The following is a 24,598-nucleotide window of genomic DNA, read 5'->3' as shown; positions in this document are numbered from 1 at the left end:
GCTTCATTGTCTGGTTCACTCCTTACGGTGTTATGTGACACATCCTGCCTCCTTTTGGAGTTCAAGTTCTCGACTTTTATTCCCTGGAACCCTTACATTTCCCATGATCTATCCCCAGTCACATTAACTGGTTAGGTTTATCGACTCATTAGGCTTGCATGTTCAGACTTATCCATGCACAGTTGCTGTCTCCATAACTTTTCTTCTTATCATATTCGTCATACCACCATATCTTTGGCTTCTTGCCTTTTCTGTCCATTGGAAGAGATTGTCCATGCTGGAATGTGAACTACTCCCAATACCTTTGTTGCTCATTATCAGCATGGTCTGGCTGTATGTTCCTTTGGTGAGTATCATCTCTCTCTCCTGTGGCAATTCTACACACATCCATTCACCATTGACTGGAGTAAGCTTTATCACGTATGTTTTTATTTTCGGCAACATAGTTTTAACTACTGATAATAGCATTCCACCCTGTGGTGGGTGTTGCCTTGTCAGATATGCTTCGTCTCAAACCCGCACTATTTACTGATTGTACTATAACACTCACTGTAGAGATGGGGAGTTTCTGCAAGAACATTGGTGGCATGTCCAGTGGTATATTTAGGTTTCTAGATATTGGTATGTTTCACTCAGTGGTGAACCACCACTCATCGACTTCATGAGTAAAGCAGAAGGGGATTTGTGCTCATCTCTACTGACCCTTTGATTTGAATAAATTGAGGTTGGTCTGCATTTCAAAATAGGGAATTGAAGACACCTACTGCACTTTTTCCGGTATGTCGTTTCTCCAGACTCCCCCACCGCCTTATTTACCCCCTTTTTCCTTCTAGTGGAACATGAATCCTTACTGTTTCGCAGTTTCCAGTTGCTGGGGGTGGTGGATCCTGGAGGCTTCCTCCTGAGTGAGTTTCAAAATTTAATTTACCATATCTACTCATGGTTATCCACTCGGTGAGAAGAGGACAAAGTGTTTTCCCTCCTTTCATTTCCCCTGAATGCTTTCCCAGGTGGACAGCTGTCCAAAGAAAATGGTTGGAGCATATCCAACCTACGCAGCATCCTCCTTGTGATACCAGGTTCTGGATGACATCACCCTGTTCCTATGGTTATGTGCAGTAGAGGCCCCTCTCCTTATTAATTCTAATTGCAGATTCTTCTTCTGCTCCTACGGGTTGAGTTTGGGGAACCTCATCTGCCTTGTAATGCCAGCTACAGGATGTACATGCACTGTTCTTGTGGTAGAGCAACAACTGGGTGTCTCTTCCTTCATTTATGTTTGAGTGATTTACGATTTCTGCTCGTAATATTGATTACAGATATTGCTCCACTCTTGTGGTTGAGTTGAGCAATGCCACAACCCCATAATGCTGGGTTCAGTTTGTTGATTACAGATATTGCTCCACTCTTGTGGTTGAGTTGAGCAATGCCACAACCCCATAATGCTGGGTTCAGTTTGTTGATTACAGATATTGCTCCATTCTTATGGTTGAGTTGAGCAATGCCACAACCCCATAATGCTTCTTGCTCCTACTGTGGTTTTGGGAGTTTATCTGGTTTTGGCTGAAAGCTAATTTCCTGTTCATCATTCCGGTTGCTTCATGTATGACATTCTGTTTACTTACGGTTAGGGTTGATGGGTATATATAACATACATTGCTGAGGACAAGTTATGGAACCTCATCTGTCTGGTTGAGGTTGTGTATGTACATAGCTAATTCAATTTATATTTTACTATGGTTGTACCTCTCAAAATGAATTGCAATTGTGCACATCCTTTTTTCTCTTCTCATATCTGATTTGTTTCCTACATCAAGAGCAAAGAGAGTATTTGTTCTAGAAGTAGTGTGGTATCCCACAAGAGTGCTTTGTTTTCATCTCTGAGTACACCTGTTCATTCTAGGTTGTCACTTTCCACTTGTTTTTTTTTATGTTGTATGCCTAAACTGGCTTCTCCACCTTTGCAATGTGGGATTCTAGTTTTGTTTAAGTGGAGGTAGGATCGTATTGGAAGTTAACATTTTTCTCACACTAAAAATGTATTTCTGATGGGTACTTATCTTTTCTCACACACACTTCCCACTCTCCCTCCCCACAGCTGGTGTTCTTCTTTTGGAGCCTGCCAATTCTCAAAGTGAGGATTGAGCGGGAATAGCAGGAGGAGCTAGCTGTTGCCAATATAGGTGGCACAATACTATTGGTGGAGAGTAGTTGCATGATATGTACATGTTCAGAAATGGTGTGAAATTGATGGGGTAATAGACTGGTGCGCTGATTGTGAATTTTTTTTAGCAATGCTTAGAGGGCAGAAGATTGAGATAGCTTTGTGTGAGAGGAGGTAAGTACATATGAGAAATACATTTTCAGTGTAAGAAAAATGTTAACTTCAAAACCACCCTAAACTTCATTTTACTTCAATGAGAAAATATATTAATCAAAAATAATATTCAGTGTTAAATTGGTACACAATTAAAAACATTTTATTTAGGCCTATCTATGGCCTTCAAAAAAACTTGACGACTCTAAATGTTTTGACGTTACAATGTTATCCTGTGTACCAGTTTAACGTTGAATATTATTTATGATTTTAACTTTATACACAAGTGCCAAAATACTATAACTATAATTAGAAAATATATGTTGTAACATGAAACTAATTATCATTGTTTTTGTAGTCATGTAATGCATTGCTTTTAAGTAATTATCGTTGTTTTTGTAGTCGTGTAATGCATTGCTTTTAAGTAATTATCGTTGTTTTTGTAGTCGTGTAATGCATTGCTTTTAAGTAATTATCGTTGTTTTTGTAGCCGTGTAGTGCATTGCTTTTAAGTAATTATCGTTGTTTTTATTATACTTTATTGTGGTGGTTGGAATGGTTAATGTTTTTATTGAAAGCTGAAAAATTGGTTTAAAAATTCCCAAATTTTTGTTAATTCTAAAAATGACATTTAGAATTTCCTCAAACTTAAAAATAAATACTTTATAGATATTAATGACCTGCACTAAAGAAAAAGAAATAGATATGCTGCATATACACCATACTTTTTGTTCTTTTAATTTCATAAAACGTGTGAATATCATCTTTATTTTAGGATCCTGAACTAAGAAAGAAATTTGAAGGAAAACCAGAGCATCTGATCAATTACCTCTTTTTATTGGCAGAAGAGGTAACTGTTTTTGTTTTATCAGCAAGATCAAAATCCCAATTAGAATAGATGTATTCAAACAACGTTTCTAAGAAATATGATTATACTTCTGTTATTGTTTTATTGCTATTTCACAATTATCTACAGTTGTGGTATACATTTATAACATTCATCTAGATGTTGATATTCCTTGACTGGGTTATTTACTTCAGTTGGATGCATTTTGAGATGCTTGTCTCACCCAGTATCTGTATTATACATACTAAGTACGTCATGCATGCACTCATTCAGCTTATAAACTGTCTTCTGTAACTTTTTTTATTTTTATAGAACAAGTGTGGGATAATCTTGAGGAATGGTAGTAGAAAAAAAAGTTCTTATAAATGAAGGTAATCTTCATGAATAATAATAATAATAATAATAACAAAGAATTATTGAACCAACAGTTTATAATCACAACATTAAGTGAAATGTTGATATTAAATATTGATATTTATCCATTTAGAACAGTATAGTGTCTGAAAGCCAGTAGTAGCAAGTTTTTGTGAAAATTTGTGACTTTTGTAACTAGGTTCGTGGCTATATGGCTAAAATGGGGATTAGGAAGTTCCAAGACTTGATTGGACGAACTGATCTTTTGAAGAGATATGAAAACTCTAAGAATCCAAAGGCAGGGCTACTAGATTTTACTCCAGTTCTTTTCAATGCCCTCAAACTTAGACCTGGTGTAAATATTGTAGGTGGCTCTGTCAGCCAGGACTTTAAACTTTACAAACGATTGGTAAGGATAATCAGTTTTCTTAACTTATTTACCAATGTCAACATACTGTAGTAAATTCTTTGAGACAGAAAATATAACAAATAAACTTTTCTGCTTTCTGTTAACTGTTATTTCTGAATGTAAGTAAAATTCGTTCATAGGTATTTTTTCAGTGATTCAGAAAACATGAAACAGTACTGCATGCAGCAAAAAGTATAATTAGGTTGAAATGCTTCAAATAAAACTTGATCATGTAATTTGCTAGGGTTTCTGAAGTTTAATGTTTTCGAAATTGTTTTGACTAAGTCAAGTGGTCTAAAAGTAAAATATAACAGTTTTCTTCAGCATTATTGATTATATATGAATACTTGGTAGGTAACTTTAGTATCAAAGATCTAAGGTATTTGATCTTCAATTATAAGGATTACAAATTACTGGAAGAAGCTGCTGATGTTCTGGAAGGCCAAGCAAAAACAGTTTCCATAAAGATGAATATTTGTAATGAAGATCGTTCGTTTGCAACAACACTTTCTTACCACATAGCTAAGTAATTATAATTTATATTATTTTCATTACAAAGTATTAAACACCAGAGGAAATTATTATTCTTTTGAGGCATCATGGGAAATCTTTTGAAATTCTTCATAATGCACATTTTTAAATATTTTTTTTTCTACTTATTTCTAAACTTTTTTGTAAAAATTTTATTATGTATTTTCTAGGAAGATTTTCGGAAGGAGTCGGTAGAAGATAATACACATCCCTCATAAGATATTATATATCTTCAGGTTGTTAAGTAGAAAATAATAGCATTCTTATGTTTTAAGAATTTGTTTTCTATTAATAATGAAACCATAAATAACGTACATATGATTTTTAACTCATATAATATACTTGGATATTGCATCATTAAAACCTTTATTTTTTCTACAGTTGTTTGTGTTGTTATTTTAACTAACTATCATTTGCTTGAACTTGAACATAATGTTTTCTATTGGATACAAAACAAGTAAAAACACAAATATCTGATCTTAATTTGTAGAAAGTTTGGAGAAGATGGTTTGCCTGCAGGAAGTATTAGAATAAAGCTTCAGGGTTCAGCTGGACAAAGTTTTTGTGCTTTCTTATCTCGTGGAATTACTGTGGAGTTGGAAGGTGATGCTAATGATTATGTTGGCAAGGTAATCTTCCTTTATCTAGATTATTAAAGTACAATTCTTGTTTATTTGTTTTCCAGTTATCTTATATTAGTTGTTTAACAACTATTCGAACAATAATGAAGCCAATGAATATTTAAACTTTTTCCCAGATAATTACTTTGACTACATTCATTTTGCCTAGTAAAAATATTTAAGAGTTTTTTTGTTTTTTAAGTTTGATTTCATGCTAAGCCACCTCTGGATATCTGTTAAGTTTATATTCAATAAAAAAATTTTTAAAGCTTCCCTCTTACGCATGTATACAATATTCCAGGGCTTATCTGGTGGAGAGATCATTGTATACCCACCTCGAGGTTTACCAGTGAATTTTAAATCTGAAGATAACATTATTGTTGGAAATGTGTGTTTATATGGTGCAACTTCTGGGAAAGCTTTCTTTCGAGGGATGGCAGCAGAACGATTTTGTGTTCGTAATTCTGGAGCAATTGCTGTTGTTGAGGTAAATAGCCGTTTTTTTTTTTCAAAATTAACTTATTTTATTTAAACCCCATGTTATTTGACTACTTATGCAAGATTTTCGAAATTGTTAACAAATTTACTAGTATTTATAATGCTTCTGAAACACAAGTAAGCAATAATTTTGCGGATATAATTTTTTGTTTATGTGCTACAGCGAAACAAGGTATGTGTTCGCAAAGAATTTTAGTGCTAAAGATTTTAATTCTCTTTAAATTAAAAAAATTGCTGTTTTATACAAGATATAACTTTTTTTGTTAATGGTTCTTCTTTATTATTATGACTTAATTGTAACTAGAAATTTGATTTACAAGCAGTTTCAGTTATCTGTGATATTTTTCATGTAAATGAAAAAAAATCTAAAGAAAAACCTTGAATTATAGATATCTTTATTCTACTCATTTATGGAGATATTCAAAGCTGTAATTTCTCTGGGTTTCTTAAACTAAAAACAAATTGGACTTTGCCACTAGGCTACCAATGTTTTTTAGGGGGTGTAAATATTTCAACATTTAATTAAGTAAAAAAAGTATATATCTTGGTTTGTGTGTAGGGTGTTGGAGATCATGGCTGTGAATATATGACTGGTGGAAAAGTAGTCATACTGGGGCCTACAGGCCGGAACTTTGCTGCTGGAATGTCTGGAGGCATTGCTTATGTTTTTGATAGGTAAAATATAATTTTAAAACGGGAGATTAAAACTTAGATTGTTTGGTATTAATGCAGTGTTTGTAGTCTAACACCATACATTCATAGAGTATTAGTTGATACATCTTAGTGGAAAGTAGTAGTAAGTAATTTTGACAATGATTAGTGATTGTCTGACAAGTTCCATTATATCGTACACATGAAAATATGTCCAACAGTGATTGTCTGACAAGTTCCCATTATATCGTACACATGAAAATATGTCCAACAGTGATTGTCTGACAAGTTCCCATTATATCGTACACATGAAAATATGTCCAACAGTGATTGTCTGACAAGTTCCCATTATATCGTACACATGAAAATATGTCCAACAGTGATTGTCTGACAAGATCCCATTATATCGTACACACGAAAATATGTCCAACAGTGATTGTCTGACAAGATCCCATTATATCGTACACATGAAAATATGTCCAACAGTGATTGTCTGACAAGTTTACTTCATTCTGACTTTGAATCTGTGAAAATGTAAACGCTGTTAAAAGATCTAACTCATTGTCCATGAAAGCCTAATTTTAGCACTTGAAGCATATCATTATTAACTTTAATTGCAGACAATTTTTCTCCTTAGTTAGCTCTGCATTCTTTTTGATTAAGTTATAGAAATAGTTATGGAAATGCACAGGTGATACATAAACAATAAGTATTACCAACTAAATGGTGAACTTATGAATGATACATTATCCCAGAAAATACAAAAGGAAAGTGAGCAAGTTGTACTTGTACTTGAGCCCTTTGCTTTATACAGAGCATTACACTTTGTTTTCGTGTTGCCGTACAGTTTAGCAATGTATGATTGTGAATGTTGTTCAAAATTCATCCGAGTTGTTTGGTCACCTTTTCAGTTTTCACATAAGCCTATACAGCCTCAAGAATATTCATATTGATACTTTGTACAGGTCAATTTATGGTTTTGAGTATTCTACTTGTCTGTTTATCTAAAAGATTGTTTCACCCGATTTGCTGCCTTCCTGGGATCAGAATCTGCTTGAACTTGCAACCAATTATGGTCCCATCAATTTTAGATAGATCATGGATACCATTGGCTGCGATACAACCCAAAACTTGCACTAATTCCCCATGATTCATCTATACAGAGCATATGTTTCCAGCTTTGCTCTTCTACCTTTTTATGTGGTTATCTCTTCTCAACATTGGTTTTAGCGGAGCTGCATGTGTGCTAATGTGTCACATTCACACTTATATTTACCATAAAGTCATTGTCAAGACATGCACTCAATAATCACTTATCTCATTAAAAAAAAAGTACCTTAAAATAATTAACATCACTTTTAGAGGATTTAACTTTTTACTTTGATCCTTTCTGTTATTAAAAGTGCCAGTTTCATGTACCCTCTTCAATTTCTTGCATATAATTCTTACTGAACCATAGTTTTGCCACAATTTTTCACATGGAGTCTCCTTGACCAGCCAAAACTTTGATTTCTAAATGCTTGTTATATGGTATTTATTATGGGAGCCATGATTGGAGTTCCTATCACTACTGGGCATAGAATGACTGCATGTATTCTTATAGGCCTTATAGTGTTGTACCACTTCCTTATTGGACAGATAATAACCAATCACAGTGTAAGTTATCAAAACCTTTCTGTGTGCTAATACATTTAATTTTCACTTAATAAAGGAACGGCATTTCTGTAGTATTTGCCTTTTACACTTTTCTTACCATTTTCATAATTTTTCTAATGCTGTATGTTTTAACTAGTCTTAAAATTTGATATGCAGATTTTTATTTTGAAGCAAAAGCAGTGAGATTCATTAAAAAAAAAGAAAAGAGCATCTTGATGAACCTTTTCCTACAATATTACTGGACCTGAATGGTCTTGTTTCTTTTCTCGTTCTTCTTGTTTCTTTTCTTTTCCCTCCAACAACTGCTGTAATTTCTCTTCTTGTTTCTCTTCTTTTCCCACCTTCTGTTGGGATTTTAGCTGTAAATCTGCAGTATAGTATGAATATGATGTAAATTTTATATTTTGTATCTTTGGTTGTATACATAACATTAATTAAAGCTAATTTTTTTGTTCTGAATGCCAACTTTGTAGATATGCAATTTTTCCTTCTCACTGTAACAAATTGATGGTGGACCTGATGCCTTTGGAACAACAGGAAGATCTGAATGATGTAGAAAATTTGATACGAGAGTTTCATGATAAAACAGGCTCTCATCTTGCTGCTGACATATTAAAGGAATGGCCTAGTATTGCAGTTAATTTTGTTAAGGTAAGTAGGTGTTATAGTACACTACTTCAGGACATTTGCATTGTTCCTGTTTACACAAATATAGTAAATATGTAGGAATTTAAACTACTGCCTATAGTTTTCCCAAAACTAATTACATTAATTTCGGATCTTATTTTATGAATCAAACCTCTCTTTTTTTAATAGGAAGGCTTTGCTCATCATCGGCCTATACAAGAATCTTAAAAAAATTAGAATGAACAATAACGTCACATTCTCCTAGGGCATATTCTAATATACTTGACTTAGTGGGTGATCTGAAGTTGGTGTGTTCTTTTATACATGTTAATACTTTCATTTTTGTAGAGCCAATATAACCTTGCTGACAGCAAAGACAAGTAAATTTATAAACTACAAGTTGTGATTGTAAACTTTGTATCTGGTCCTTAAATTTAAAAAAATAGAGTAGGCAAAAATTAGGTGTAAATTCACACTTTAGCTGTACGTGTGGATAATCTGTTTCGGCTGATTCTTGACAGCTAAAGAATATTTATCCATTAATGGTAAACTGATGATTAAATGATATTTAGACATTTCAATTGGATTTACGGTACAAAAACTTTGCTTATTCAAATAAATATGGAATTTTGTCCATCATATCACATGGAAACATATTTTTGTGTAAAGAATCCTTGATGTCACTAAACACTTCATGCATATCTTCAAGTGCTAATTATTTTATACACATAGTGAAGTAATAGTTTGACTAAACTTTCTTTAAAAACATTTGAGAAAAAGTAACTTTCAAAATTGAAATATAAACCTGTGAATGTTTTCTTATGATAAATTTCACTTTGGAATCCTCTATTTTACTAATCAAGGTATTGAAAACGGTAAGTTTATGGTCCTGCTGATGTTCTACACTAAACTTTATGCTATTGTGTTTACTATTTACTGGAAAGTTTAATCGAAGTTCTTGGAGATGAAGGTATCATCAATAGTAAAGAGGTTTAAGCTGTTGCAAGCAATATTCCAACTTTTGTTGTTCATGAATACATAAAGATAAGTAGGCTAAAGATGGCACAATTCTCAGGCTCTCATTGGTCAACCTAATCGTGTCTTACCATTCAGCAGAAGTTCATCAGTTTCAAAAATCAGCTTTTGGGATAGACATGTAACTGGAGTTGTCAATATTCATCAACTTGGCAATTAACTGTATTGTGTCTTCTAACTGTATATTTGTATATAGTGGTTCAATCAACTTGGCACTTAACTGTATTGTGTCTTCCAACTGTATATTTGTATGTAGTGGTTCAATCAACTTGGCACTTAACTGTATTGTGTCTTCCAACTGTATATTTGTATGTAGTGGTTCAATCAACTCGGCACTTAACTGTATTGTGTCTTCTAACTGTATATTTGTATATAGTGGTTCAATCAACTCGGCACTTAACTGTATTGTGTCTTCTAACTGTATAATACAAATATACAGTTGGAAGACACAATACAGTTAAGTGCCGAGTTGATTGAACCACTATATACAAAGTAGTGGTTCAATCAACTCGGCACTTAACTGTATTGTGTCTTCTAACTGTATATTTGTATATAGTGGTTCAGTGCACATGACTGTTGAACTTGTTGTTGAATTTCAAATATCTTTCAGATTATATTCAGTTGAGGTAAATGTTTTCAAAAAGTCAACTAGAGAACTAGCCAAAGCATGATTATAAGTTCCAATGTTTTATACAATGTTTGTTGTGTGGCAATCCATAAAATAAACCAGAATAACTTCCTGATTGTCTAATGTTTAAGTAGTTTTTCATGTAGTTAGTTCTTTGTGAAATATTTGGTGTAAAGCTATAAAATGTAAAACTCTGCATGTAGAATTTAATTTTGGTACTCTTAACATTCTTCATGTATATTGCACATTATTAGAATACTTGAAATTAAAAGATACAAATTGTGTGTTAATTAATCTCTTAATTTTCTGTTTTTATTTCTTCATTACAGATAAAAAAAAAAAAATCCTTAGTATAGGTTTGATATGTTAAACATTTCCTGTGCTAAGTATTCATTATTTCATATATTTTAGATTGTTTTTTATTATTTGTTTTTATTCCAAAGGTTTTCCCCAAAGATTACCAGAGAGCTTTGAAACAAATGTCTTTGGAAGCTCAAGAAAAACTTCAAGTTAATGGAGACATAATCAGTACCGATCACAATTATATCATGAACGGCAATGTAACACCAACTAGCAATAGCAGCCACTCAAAGATTAAAGACATTGAAGATTCTGTACCTGATGCACCAAAAGTGAAGATACACCCGCAGAAGTTAGATAAACTTCGGTATAGTAACTTTCACCATACTTGGTATTCTCTAAGTACACTATTCAGATTAGGAATAATAGTTTAGATATTGCTGTATTTCTCTTATTGAACTCATTTTGATGACTGGAAGCTTTATTCAGTATATATAATTTTTTATGTTAATATTGCAGGGACCTTTGTGTTGCAAAAACTTCAGGACTATAAATTTTCTTGTTATTGTGTTTCTCTCCTGTGAACGCACACGCACTATTTCAGTTATAGTTCTTGACTATCAATTGACCTCTTAACAAGTGGATAAAGTGTCTTGATAACTTGACCGTTATGTTAATTAACATGCATCTAATCTTCTATTTACATAATTTGTTTTGTTGCAGTGGTTTTATGATGTACGAACGTGACACCGTGTTTTATCGATCTCCTGAGAAACGAATGAAGGACTGGAAAGAAATATATAACCACCATGATGTAAGGAAAACTCTCAAAGTACAAGCAGCAAGGTAACAAGGAAAACTTTAACTACCACTGTGTTAGATCTCAAAATACAAGCAGCAAGGTAAACAAGGAAAACTTTAACTGCCACTGTGTTAGATCTCAAAGTACAAGCAGCAAGGTAACAAGGAAAACTTTAACTGCCACTGTGTTAGATCTCAAAGTACAAGCAGCAAGGTAACAAGGAAAACTTTAACTGCCACTGTGTTAGATCTTAAAATACAAGCAGCAAGGTAAACAAGGAAAACTTTAACTACCACTGTGTTAGATCTCAAAATACAAGCAGCAAGGTAACAAGGAAAACTTTAACTGCCACTAAAGTGTGAACATTAAGATCATGTTATTTGAAAAGCAGCTTAAGTATTGGTTACATAAATATTCAATTGGTTTCAGCTTGCTTGAACTTTTGTGAATTCTTTATTGCTATTGTGTTGTAAATATTAAAATTTTGACTACTGTTCTTATACAGTAAAAAAAAAAAAGTCCTGATTTCACATGATCATTAATCAATCCTTGTCTTAACTAAAACAAATAATTCAATTTGTGAAATGACAATACTTGCAAATTGATTGCAATTCTTATTGTTTTAAAATCACCATTGAGACTTGAAATATTATGATAAAAAAAAAGGTATTTTAATATTTATGAATTGAATTGTTTTTAGTGCAGTTAAAGACAATGCCTGTTCCATTGCTAAGTTATAAAAATGAAAGATCAAACCAAAGCCTTGATACTTCAGTGCTCTGATACAATCCCTGGATTTTAATCAACCATTGACAATATGCGTTTTTATAAATATCAGCAGTGAATATTTGTAAAGAAGCATTGCATATTAAGGAAACTACTTTTAAACATTTATTATATAGGCATGAGAATAAGCCTTTAAACTGATTACTGTTTATTTTAAACATTCTGACTGCAACATTTTACTCATTATAATGAATTGACAGAACTGATTATATATCTTAAAACAACTTCAGTAATAGTAGAAAAATCTACATTTAGTTTATGTTCTATCACGTTTTTAAAGATATTGATTATATACAGGTGCATGGACTGTGGTGTTCCCTTCTGTCAGTCAAGTCATGGGTGTCCTCTGGGAAATCTCATACCCAAGTGGAATGAACTTGTTTTCCAGGTAGGAAAAGCAACGTATTACTGAAATAGAAAGATTTTTATTATTATTAGTATTGCTGGAGGAAGCAGTTTTGGAGTGGCCAGGCCATTGCCATGGAATGAACTTGTTTTCCAGGTAGGAAAAGCAACGTATTACTGAAATAGAAAGATTTTTATTATTATTAGTATTGCTGGGAGGAAACAGTTTTGGAGTGGCCAGGCCATTGCCACAGCTAAACAATGTGTGCAAAGCACAATATTGGCATGCTAGGCATGACATTTTTAGGGGATGTTGTTGGGCATGCCCCTCCCCATTAAATTTTTGAAAATTTAATGCTATGAGGTTGAATCTTAAGTCATTTTAACTACAAATACTGCATACACATTGTAATGTATTGAATTAAGAGAACCAAGTTTTAATACATAAGTTGTAGTTACACATACCATGAAAAAGTGGTCAGGCCATGGTTTTACTGCTTCATGTGGTCCTGATTAGTATAATAATACACAAATTATGTATAATCACAAGAGCATTTGTGGAAAAATACATAAGGCAGAAAAATGCCTCACCTTTACATTTAAAAAAAAACAAAAAATTTGTAAGCATGAAGAAAGTCGGGTTTTACAGAAATTAATCAAAGATTGGTTTAAATACTGAATTTTAACATAGACTAAACATAGTCTGTTGGTTATTTCAGAATGATATGGCCCTAATGTAATAGTTGGAGTTCTTAAAGTGCTTTACAGTCACGTGCTATTGGTTTAACCTTTAGCCCAATTGATAGAGCACTCTTCTAGTGTGTTGGAGGTCGTGGCTTTAAACCAAAGTCAATAAAATAATAAATTTGATATTATTACAGTTAAATAAACTATATTATTTTTGTATCCCTGCAGTGGTTCACTTTCCCAAAGCATTCTTTGAAAACTCTGTTAACTAATGAAATGAAACAATAAAACAAAGTATTTATCTTTACAATATTAAAACAGAAATCAGTTTCCTCGTGTAGTTTTTCCTTCGTGTAATTTATAAATTTTATTAATTTCAAGTCAGTTTCATGCTTTGCATATTACTAGATGTTTGGCATTTTGTGTTTGAGTGCATGTGTGTTTGCACTGTACATTTATTTTTTTTTCTCTAGGATAATTGGCAGCAAGCACTCTACCAGCTTCTTCAAACCAATAACTTTCCAGAGTTTACTGGCCGGGTATGCCCTGCTCCATGTGAGGTGAGTTATGAGAAGCTTTGATAATGTGGTTTTCAAATACACTTACTTTTAAACCTGGCTATTAGAAATATCTCCAAAATGGAAATTTCAGAGGCGATCTATCACCTGACCAACGAATGACAGAAACTGCTCTCTACTTTCATACATTAGATGCAGTTTTACATCTGTTTCTTTTATAGGTAGACCATGTGTTATCTCTGAGAGGTGACACAGAACAATAGATAGCTAAAGCAAACGTTACTTAATGAGATTCTTGACCATGTATTATGTGAAGACTACACATGCCTAGAATAAATACGTTTTTAAAAACATTATTACATCAAGATAAGAAAGTAGAAAATATATGGTATGCCAGCATATTAAAGACCCCTGAAGTGATCAGTTTGACTTTCTAGTGTTCTTTTCATGCTCTCTTAAAAAGAACTGAAGTTATTGAAGCTATAGTGACAGGGCAGCAGCTTAGAAAGTCAGCAACTTGATGGTATTTTAACATTTATGTAGTTAATACCATGTATGAATATTGTATGGATCTCGTCTTATGTTTTAAGACAATTAAAAGGTCTGAAAATTTTGAGTGCATCGTTATTTATGAAGTTAGGAGATTTGTTAGAATGTTGCTGTATGTTGTACAGTCAACTCCAGAGGCAAGATACTTACACTCTTTGTTGAAAGTTGATGACTTAGTTTTTCAGTAGCATCAATCAAATATAGGAGTTATTGATGCCCTACCTCTCAAGACTTGTGCATCCAGATGCAGATGAAGGGAAATGTGGGGTGGGGGGAGAACTGCATGACTTTATTATCATTCACACAAAGGAACGCTACATTGTCAAAACATCTTGTGAATGCCGTGCTGTTACAAGTTTATCTGTTTGAAAACTGCAACAACAGTTTTCATATGCAGGAATTAACTAAAACGTTGCAGACGTATCCAATGATGAACAAAGTCTGCACACCAAACTCTTCAATTATGGTAAACAAGAGTTTCATTATTCAGTTTGTGGCCTATAAATTCTTTTCAATATATATCTTGAAAGACTGTTCAATTACTGTGTGTACTAATCACAACACACATGACTACAGCTGAATTGTAAAGATGTTTTTCCAAAATCAAAGAATTTAACCCTTCTTGAGAAATGCAATGCTACAGAATTGACTTGACACATTGGTGATGAAAAAAGCTGATCCAGAATGTACCAGGTTGCAATAAACCTTCATTGAGAAATTTGCTGCTCTTAAGGATTACAGGGCAAAAATTACCGTATACATAGGCGAGTGGTTCTGATTTACAATCTTGTTTTCTTCAGTTTATGTTTGTTTCTTCTCAACAGTACAAGCTGCCATTGCACGGATGTGTAATTAGTTCATGGTGTGGTTTGTTTCTGAAGTTGATAAGCATGTACAACCTACTGATTTGTATTGTTGTTTTTCAGTCATTCTTGATCTTTATCTCATTAAAGCAATGAGATTAAGATGATGTCTGGTTTCTCTATACATGTTTTAATATTGACATAGGTTCTAATGGTAGCCTTTCTCTCTATGTCAGGGAGCCTGTGTGCTTGGCATCCACACACCACCAGTAACAATAAAGAGTATTGAGTGTGCTATCATTGACCATGCTTTCCAGAAGAATTGGATTCAACCCCAACCACCTCTCTTCAGAACTGGCAAAAAAGTAGCTATTGTTGGTAGTGGGCCATCTGGCCTTGCAGCTGCTGCTCAGTTGAATAAGGTCAGTTTATTTTTATGTATTTTAAGTGTCATTCTACTTTTATTAAATAGGAAAACCCAATTTTATGTTCTGAAACAAACTAAATATCTAAAAAGTAAAACATTATAGTATTTGTTAATGATACATTAAAGAAAGTTGCCAGTAATCTAATGGTTAAAACTGGTCTGATTATCACACTTTGGTGGTAAAGTACTGATGCAGAAGTCATGGATTTAGTTCTTTATAATGTAAATTACAGAAATCATGTATGTTGGCTAAATGAACGCTACCTATAAACTACACTTTTGGAACAAAATATGAGAACAAAGACTAGGAAACTAGTCTTGAGATTTTCATGTGTCCTCTTAGTCCCATTCAGGAAACTAAAGGGAAATCAACCCACACAGCTTAGGTGATATCTGATCATGAAATTCTCTTGTTGTTAAGAAACAGTTTAGCTTGAAGTGGCGTTCAGAGGTGTTTAAGTTCAGTGCACTTTCAACAGTTTTTATCTTAAGTAATTCTATATATATAGATGTGTGTGTGTGTGTGTGTACGTGTTTGGCTGACTTTCAGATTACAGGGTTGTAAAAAGTCTCTATGGAGAGATAATGAATTTGTTTATATCTTAGTGTTGTTGTTTTTTTATCCAAAAGCAATAACTAACATGTGACTTAAACATCTTGCTTAATATGAGTGTGTCTGTCTTAAAATTATGTATGAAGAATGTGTGAAAAAGAAACTCCTCAAACGACTGCTGGAATTTGGAAATGGAATGCAATTGTAGAATTAATGTTCTAGCAGTTATGAATATAAATAATGTTTTTGTTCTAAGTATGCCAGTAATGACTGAAAGTACATAGACTGTACGTACACCCTATGTAATGAAAGAAGAAACTGAAACAATCCCATCAGTACCCCTAGTGGCTACCCCAATAACTTATTTATATTTAGCTAGCACTGAAGCTATGAAATCTATACATTTTAAAGTAAAATAACTTTTTGACACATCCAGGATCATTAGTAGTTGATTAAACCATATTTTACAGGTCCAAATACAAAAGCCTATGAGGAGTTAGAGTAAACACAAACTTCTCTCAAATTATAGTAGGTTTTTTTTCTAAATTTTTTTTTTTTTTTCCGTTTCACAAATGTAAACTTTTTCACACAGTTTGTATGGAACAATAAAAAATTTCTTCTATTTTTCTTGTTTGGTTTTAAATCAGGTTTTTAATGGGTACTGTATGGAATATTTGTAAATGAAAGAAAATTTTGTTTTAGGAATCTCTGTGGGTTAATTTTGAATGGTAGTCCAGGCAGAGTAATTTTTTTTCTTATTTTCATTCATGTATTGTTTAAAAAAACATGCTTTTCTAGCTTTTTGGTGATAATTTTTGATTAATTTAATGGCATATTGTAAATTCTTTAAAACAGACATTATGTTTTGAATTTCTTGATTCAATGTTGACTGAAGGCTCTTAGTAACATAGAGGCTGCAATAGATATTTAAAACATTTTAAATATTTGTACGAGAAGATTTGTTCTAATATTTTGTTCCAAAAAACTTGACTTATTTTTTTAAATTTTCTACGATTTGCCCTTTTTTTTGTCAAATATTAGTTACTTTTATACCCTTGCCTTTGTTATTGTATGCTTTCAAGTGTTTTTGCTGTTGTGTGTTGGTGACTACTCTGTCTCTCTGGTGCCTATGTCAATGTATGTTATAATGTAATACCATGTTTTTTTAAATTGGCAACAGTAGTTACACTGATGTTTTGTTTATAGTGTTAGTAAGCTTATTCTAAATATGAAAATGTAATATTGAGACTTTTTATTTTCAGGCTGGACACTTGGTTACTGTGTATGAACGAAATAACCAAATTGGAGGCTTGTTACAGTATGGAATCCCTACTATGAAATTGGAAAAAAAGGTGTATATATATGTAAAAAAAAATGTAGTGAACAAGTTTACATTTATCTATATTTAAAAAGAAAATTATAACAACATTGGGAGTATACTAAAATGGGCTGAAAATCAATAATAAAAAAAGTTTTCATATTGTGAGTTTAATTAAAATTAAAAGGTTTAATTAAACTCATGCTGGCTATTTGAATACAGATATTTTACACGAACTTAGAATACAACAGTTCTTGTGATGTAAGATTTCACTTTGTTATTGTTTATGAGTTTAATGTGTTTTTCTAGTTAAATTCGATGATGAGGAACCCACTTTAAGACTAATAATGCTTGGAGACTGCTTGGACGGGTAATTAAGACAAACTTTAATATAAGTTTAACATAACAGCAAATGTGCTTGATGATGACAAAACCTTGTCGAAACGTTGTACATTTGCTGTTATGTTAAACTTATATTAAAGTTTTTCTTCATTACCCATTCAAGCAGTCTCCAAACATTATTAGGTACCAGTTAATTCCAGACATTTACTTTAGTTTAAACTTGGTTTATTTTTAGTGTTTGGATCTCTATCAGTTTTTGTACCTGGTTTTAATGCAAGAAAAAATCTTTTTGATAAACTATATACCATAGAAAGTGTTGTATCTCATCTTTTCATCAGTAAAGTTAAGTGCCAGTGTTTTTTTTTCTGAAATTTAATTCCTAAATTAATTAGTCATGTACATGACTAAAATGAATAGGTATTAATATATTTCAATAAAATTTAAACTGAATTAATTTGTTTGTATCAAAAGTATAATTCACAGATATATCATTGTTTTAACATCAACATACTAAATTTGCTGAACACGTTGTAAAGTCTAGCAAGTACCATGCATTTGTTAATTTAGATGCAATGTTTATAAACAACCACTTTTGTACATATTATACAGTTTGGATGGTATATTTTTATTCCATGTATATTATTGATCAATAAATTTAAGTATATTGAGCTATTAACATTTGGCAATTACATAAACGTCTGTACCGATGACACCCTCAGCAACTGAAGTTTAATATCTATGAAAACATGCTGACTAATATAGTTATAGTGTATAACCCCATCTGCTAGAAATTCAACTGTTTTGACAATGCAATTTTTCAATAATTGTTTTTTTGGTTAGGTTGTACAACGAAGAGTGGACTTGATGTGTGCAGAAGGAATTACTTTTATTACTAACACCGATGTTGGAAAAGATGTATCACAAGAAGATCTTTTGGAGCAAAATGATGCTTTATTGCTGACTGTTGGGTCTACTTGGCCGAGAGATCTTCCAATTCCTGGTATGTATTTTACTTTAAAATTGAAGAGCTTTCATTTGTTCAGTACAGGTAAACATGCTATAAGGTGTCATTTTATAATGGAAATTTGGAGTTATTTGATTTATTTTCTAACACCAGAATTGCTATAACGTGCTGCACGACTTGGAGTTATGCAGATTTTAAATGCAAAAAACTGTATAAATATAAAAATGGTGAGAAACAAACGGCAATTATCCTGCGAAACAATCGTGCCAATCCTGTGAGAAAATTTATGTAGGTGAAACCAGAAGAAGCACTGACACAAGAAAGAAAAAGATATAAAATATCAAAATAATGTAATTTTTCTTCATATGAGAGAGACTGGCCATCAAATCAATTGGAAATCAACAAGAATTTTATGCGAAACAGATAAATACATGAAAAGAAGAATCGTCGAAAGTTGCTTAATCGAAAGCCTACCCAACTTCAACACCTCCCAAGGTCACTTTAAGCTAAATGACCTCCAGTGTCCATAAGGGAATTACAAGAACAGCGGTCACATAAACATTTACTGATCAGTTTTTTTCATGCCAGAAGACAGCCAACATCAGACATAAGAGGATACATGAATGTGTCGAAACTAGTTTCTCTGATTTACCTTCTGACAGTTTGTTCCATTTGCTTTGGTTTTTTCACTAATTTCTACATGTGATATTGTGTTTCTCTTATTATTTTTTTACCAGTCTATTTGTTGTTGTTGCCTTGTGACACGTATACACTTTCTCCAAACATTTTTATTACAATTTTTATTAGTTACAATGAGTTCAAAAGGGGAAATGAGAAACTACTGCAGTGGTGTGAAAAAACAGTGGAAAGCACTTTCCATTGATGTAAAAAGGAAAGTTTTGAAGAAATTTGATGCAGGTTAAAAAGTGATGAACTGATTTCGAAACTTTAAAAATACATTGCCACAATTAACAATGGAGGTTGTTGGGGTTGCCCAGAATTCTGGCTTCAAAGAAGTGAAGGGGAGCTGACATAGAAGAACTGCTAGCCGGTCATTCTCAAGACTTGACTAATAATGAATTAATGCAAATTGATGGAGATTGGGCAGCAGATAAATCAGACGGCAATCCTGACGAAGGTGATGACAAACCAAAGGTCATAACTTTAAAAGAATATCAAACTGTTTTTCGCTTGCTGATGACCTTAGCAAAATGGTTTCAGACGTGGACCCCAACATGGAAAGGAGCACTTCATTCAACAGAAAATTGGAGGAATTATTATGCCGCTACAAATAAATTTATCGAGAAACAAAAAGGAATGTTAAGCAAGCAACATTGGACTCCTTCTTTAAAAAAAGTAACAAAAGTTATCAGAAGATGTTAGGGTAAAAAAAGTCCATTTTTAATAAGCAAGTTTTTAAAAAATTTTGTATTAATTTGTCTTCAAATTAAACGTCTTGCTCGTAACATTTGTTTCTTTACATTAATATGTATCAATATGTGTTGTAAATGTGGTTTATATCATTAATAAAATTGACTTTAAGGGAAAATAATTGTACAGGAATGCATTTCTGACATGTAACATTGTTTCTATGAGAAAATCTGCATATTATAACGTGCCATTTTTTAGGAATGCATTCCGCGTGTTATAGCAGCTATACCTGAACTTGTTTAGCTCAAAGACTGTTAACTATTTCTGTTCTGTCCTTATGAAAAATGTTTTGAAGCATTTAGTTTTTATTAGTTTAAAATCAATTTCTTTTTTTATAATATATGTTTGTTGGATATACATGACTGTTTCATTTCAATTTTAAGTTTGATGTGAATATTATGATTTACATAGTGCAAGTGTTATATTTGGTTATTTTAGAAGCAATAATCTATTTCAAATTTGTTTATATAACTGTTCAAATATCACCTGTTGTGTGGTTAGTTTTTGTGAATTGATGTCATGTTACCTGAACCTTCTGAATTTTTCTCATTCCTTTAAGTAAGTATTATTGCATCATGTATATAATAGGGTGTGGAATGTTCGAGACTGCTGTCGTGTGTGTGTCCATGTATGTATGCGGGTTGTTAAGTAAAATAAAGTTACTGAGATATAATAGTCAAATAGATGAAGACTGAGTGTTTATGAGTAGCTGTAAAGAGTGTATAGTGTTTTTTTTTTAAGTGAACTTATCACCAATTGTATTGTAAAAAGAGAATAGGGAAGAGTAATTTGTCTTGTCAATTGTGTTTTAATGTAACTGAACCAGCCTGTAGACCTTTGATGAGAACAGACAATTATTTAAAGTGCTGGATGTAACTGTGGTGATTAACTGTGTAACACATATGTCAATTGTGTCTTAATGTAACTGAACCAGTCTGTAGACTTTTGATGAGAAGAGACAATTATTTAAAGTGCTGGATGTAACTGTGGTGATTAACTGTGTAAAACACATGTATATATGTTTGACTTATTTTAATATATTACTTTAAAACAAGTGGACTGTGTGCTGTTTGTTTATTGTTGAAATTTATTGCCAACAAGTCAGAGACACCTACTGTAAAGAATCCTGCCCATCCACAAATAAATAGATAAATAAATATATATATATGTATGTGTGTGTGTGTGTGTGTGTGTGTGTGTGTGTGTGAAGGATTTTGTTTTGGTGCGAAGCTAAACAATAGAATATTTTAGACTATTTGTGCTCTGTCCACCATAGGAAGTTAAACTCTGGATTTTAGCATTGTGAGTTTGTAAACTTACCACTAATCTATAGTTAAGGAGAAGTACTTGCAAAGAAAAGAATGTACGCAGCTCATATGTCTGCAAAAACTTTACTTGTGTTCTCTGGAAAATTTGCACGTTCTTTAAAGTTCTATTAAAAAATTGCAATAAATTATTAAAAGTTTTATAAGATAATATTTGAGGCTAATGAATAATACGGCCTTCTACGGTTCATCACATTGTTGAGGCTAATGAATAATACGGCCTTCTACGGTTCATCACATTGTTGAGGCTAATGAATAATACGGCCTTCTACGGTTCATCACATAGTTGAGGCTAATGAATAATACGGCCTTCTACGGTTCATCACATAGTTGAGGCTAATGAATAATACGGCCTTCTACGGTTCATCACATAGTTGAGGCTAATGAATAATACGGCCTTCTACGGTTCATCACATAGTTGAGGCTAATGAATAATACGGCCTTCTACGGTTCATCACATTGTTGAGGCTAATGAATAATACGGCCTTCTACGGTTCATCACATTGTTGAGGCTAATGAATAATACGGCCTTCTACGGTTCATCACTAAATTATCTCTCCTGACCTTTTCACATTGATTTCTTTAAGCTTTACAACTTAAGTTCAATTCAAATGGCCTGTTTGTCTTTTAAACAACAGCAATATGATGAAACAATGCATTTTAATCATTATAAGTAATATATTTTTAACATTAATTTATTTATGTATGTCCTTTACTATGTTATGTATATATTTTGAATTCTGATCTGTGTAATTTGCTTGCTTCGATCACAAGTTCATTATAATTGTTAAATAACTAAGCTTCGATGTATGCCTAATACTAATTATAAACCTAGCATATAATAGGTTTTTACTCAAAAATGGTAATATTTGCCATTCATAGTTAGATTTCTTTTGCATATATTTGTTAATTGACCAACAAAACTTTTGTTTGTTGTACACAGACAAAACTATTGAATTGAAGTGTCCATTTATCTTTGCATTGATAGTCATTGTACGATCAGTACAGTTACCACATGATAGCAATGTAAGAACTAATTAATATAACACTGAACTATGTGAATACAACCTGATCAACCAATACGTGAAACAGCAGTGCCATCAGTTAAGAAATATTTATATTTAACTTATTAATATGAAAGTATTAGTATTAAGTATAGTTTAACACTCAGTATTAAAACTATTAATCATTTATGGAGATTGGTTGCTGAATATCACTTAAATATGTTATAGAATTTTGTTTTATACCTATTACGTTTATTTTCTACTTCAGGAAGACATCTTGAAGGTATTCACTTTGCTATGAGCTTCTTAGAGACTTGGCAAAAGAAGCAGTTAGGAAACAAAATAGATTATATTCCTTTGTCTGCTGTTCAGAAAGATGTGATAGTTATTGGTGGGGGAGACACTGGTGTTGACTGCATTGGAACAGCATTGAGACAAGTAAGTAGAGGGGAGCATATGAGTTTAAATGCTGAAGAGTTAAGACAATAATTTTTTCTAAAGTATTATATAACAACAAAAGAATCTGTTAAGATGTTTGTCATGAAATAACTATATTAAGTCTGAGTATAATTTATTAGTAGTTATAGGACTTGTTTTACTCTTTTCCTTTACTATCGGTCTTTTGTTGGGTATTTAGGGTGCTAGAAGTGTAGTCACTTTTGAAATTCTTCCTCAACCTCCTCCAACACGAACTTCGTCCAATCCCTGGCCACAATGGCCAAAGGTTTTCCGTGTGGACTATGGTCATGAAGAGGTCAAAGTTAAATATGGAGAAGATCCTCGTCATTTTTGTATTGTTAGTAAGGTGTGTTTTAATACCTTTCTTAAGTAGCTGTCTAATATAATGTGGAATCAAAAATTAGTTTTTTTTCATTTTATTTTGTTTTTACCATAAAGCCACCTCTATTTACAATAACATTTTTATTTGCTTAATAATAATATCTAATGATACTACATTTTTTAATGAAAAGCTCTGAAAAATTTACTTTCACGTTAATACCAATTTACCTTTTATTATCTTAAGCTGAATTATATACAACTGTCTTTTTTAGACATTAAACTATTAATAGATACTTGTATGTAATTGTACTTCAAACATGTTAAACTATACATTTTAAATATCTCTAGGAATACCTGGATGATGGACGGGGTCATGTGGCAGGCATCAGAACTGTTAAAGTGAACTGGAAGAAAGATCCTTCAAATCGTTGGATCATGGAAGAACTTCCAGATACTCAGATGGACTTCAAGGTAGATAAAGTTTTGTACGAAATCTTCAGTTTAAACGCACTTACTCAAACAATTTTAGTAACAGACTTTTCTTAGTTTTCTCTTGAAAACAGTTAAAGGTGCCCCCCAGTGGCGCAGCAGTATGTCTTCGGACTTGCAGAGCTAGAAACTGGGTTTCGACACCCATGGTGGGCATAGCACAGATAGCCCATTGTGTAGCTTTGTGCTTAACTACAAACAACACCAACAGTTAAAGGTGTTTAACCTAGTTTTACTCTGATAGCTAAGATTAGAATTGGTTATTGGTTAGGTCATTGTAGGTTAGCATTGCATAACATACTCTGTCAGAGGGCATATTAATTAAAGCTTAGCATTAACCTTTAATACCCTCTTTTGCTTCATTTTTTTTATACTGGTGTTACTTGACCTTAATTAAATATTGTACTTTTAAAAAAACCTAGTTTATATTCTGATTATAAACTTGTTGACATTGTTAGGAGAATCACTTCAAATCTTTTGTATGGCAGCTTGAGAAATATTTCTGTTATTACTTGTAAATTTTATTGAAAGTTCTTTATTTTGCACCAAACAATCTGTGTCCAACTGTACAAATGTTGTACATGGTGCTAATACATAATTTAGCCAGTTTTCTTTTTGCTGTAACATGCCCTGCTTCTTCAAGATATAATTTTTTGATGGATGTCTTGTTTTTATATTGTGCTGACCTGGATATTCTGGAATATTTTTTTTTTCTGTTTGAAGGCTGACCTGGTTCTTCTAGCAATGGGTTTCCTCGGTCCAGAGCGGTATATTGTAGAAGAATTAGGTATCATGCAAGATTGTAGGTCGAATATAAAAACTCCACCAGGAAAATTTCATACTTCCGTTTCTAGAGTTTATGCTGCTGGAGGTAAGTGTGCATATTTTATATTAGCTATTTAGTCTCATTTGGAAGTTCAAACACTTGTTTCACTTTTCTGTTTGTTTGTGTCTATCTGTATCTATATGGTAATTCAAGATTAAACCAAGTACATAGTAACT

At 32.5% G+C, this 24,598-nt stretch overlaps 1 protein-coding gene across 1 annotated transcript in view; it reads left to right on the top strand.

The window, feature by feature from the left end:
* LOC106473236 (putative glutamate synthase [NADPH]) overlaps positions 1 to 24,598 on the top strand; it is a 29,479-nt gene extending 4,881 nt beyond the window's left edge. The window contains exons 4-21 of the mRNA XM_022401710.1: positions 3,093 to 3,167; positions 3,718 to 3,927; positions 4,329 to 4,453; positions 4,949 to 5,087; positions 5,380 to 5,565; positions 6,136 to 6,251; positions 8,357 to 8,534; positions 10,617 to 10,840; positions 11,197 to 11,319; positions 12,359 to 12,449; positions 13,567 to 13,653; positions 15,200 to 15,385; positions 17,206 to 17,295; positions 18,444 to 18,603; positions 22,596 to 22,765; positions 22,965 to 23,132; positions 23,456 to 23,578; positions 24,320 to 24,598. Coding sequence (XP_022257418.1) covers positions 3,093 to 3,167; positions 3,718 to 3,927; positions 4,329 to 4,453; positions 4,949 to 5,087; positions 5,380 to 5,565; positions 6,136 to 6,251; positions 8,357 to 8,534; positions 10,617 to 10,840; positions 11,197 to 11,319; positions 12,359 to 12,449; positions 13,567 to 13,653; positions 15,200 to 15,385; positions 17,206 to 17,295; positions 18,444 to 18,603; positions 22,596 to 22,765; positions 22,965 to 23,132; positions 23,456 to 23,578; positions 24,320 to 24,499 — 2,631 coding nt within the window. The 3' untranslated portion in view covers positions 24,500 to 24,598. The remainder of the gene's footprint in view (positions 1 to 3,092; positions 3,168 to 3,717; positions 3,928 to 4,328; positions 4,454 to 4,948; positions 5,088 to 5,379; positions 5,566 to 6,135; positions 6,252 to 8,356; positions 8,535 to 10,616; positions 10,841 to 11,196; positions 11,320 to 12,358; positions 12,450 to 13,566; positions 13,654 to 15,199; positions 15,386 to 17,205; positions 17,296 to 18,443; positions 18,604 to 22,595; positions 22,766 to 22,964; positions 23,133 to 23,455; positions 23,579 to 24,319) is intronic.

Source organism: Limulus polyphemus, unplaced genomic scaffold (genome assembly GCF_000517525.1).
Source record: "Limulus polyphemus unplaced genomic scaffold, Limulus_polyphemus-2.1.2 Scaffold5994, whole genome shotgun sequence".
Classification (NCBI taxonomy): domain Eukaryota; kingdom Metazoa; phylum Arthropoda; class Merostomata; order Xiphosura; family Limulidae; genus Limulus; species Limulus polyphemus.
The sequence above is the reverse complement of the archived record's forward strand: the minus strand, read 5'-3'. Positions and strand labels throughout refer to the sequence as shown.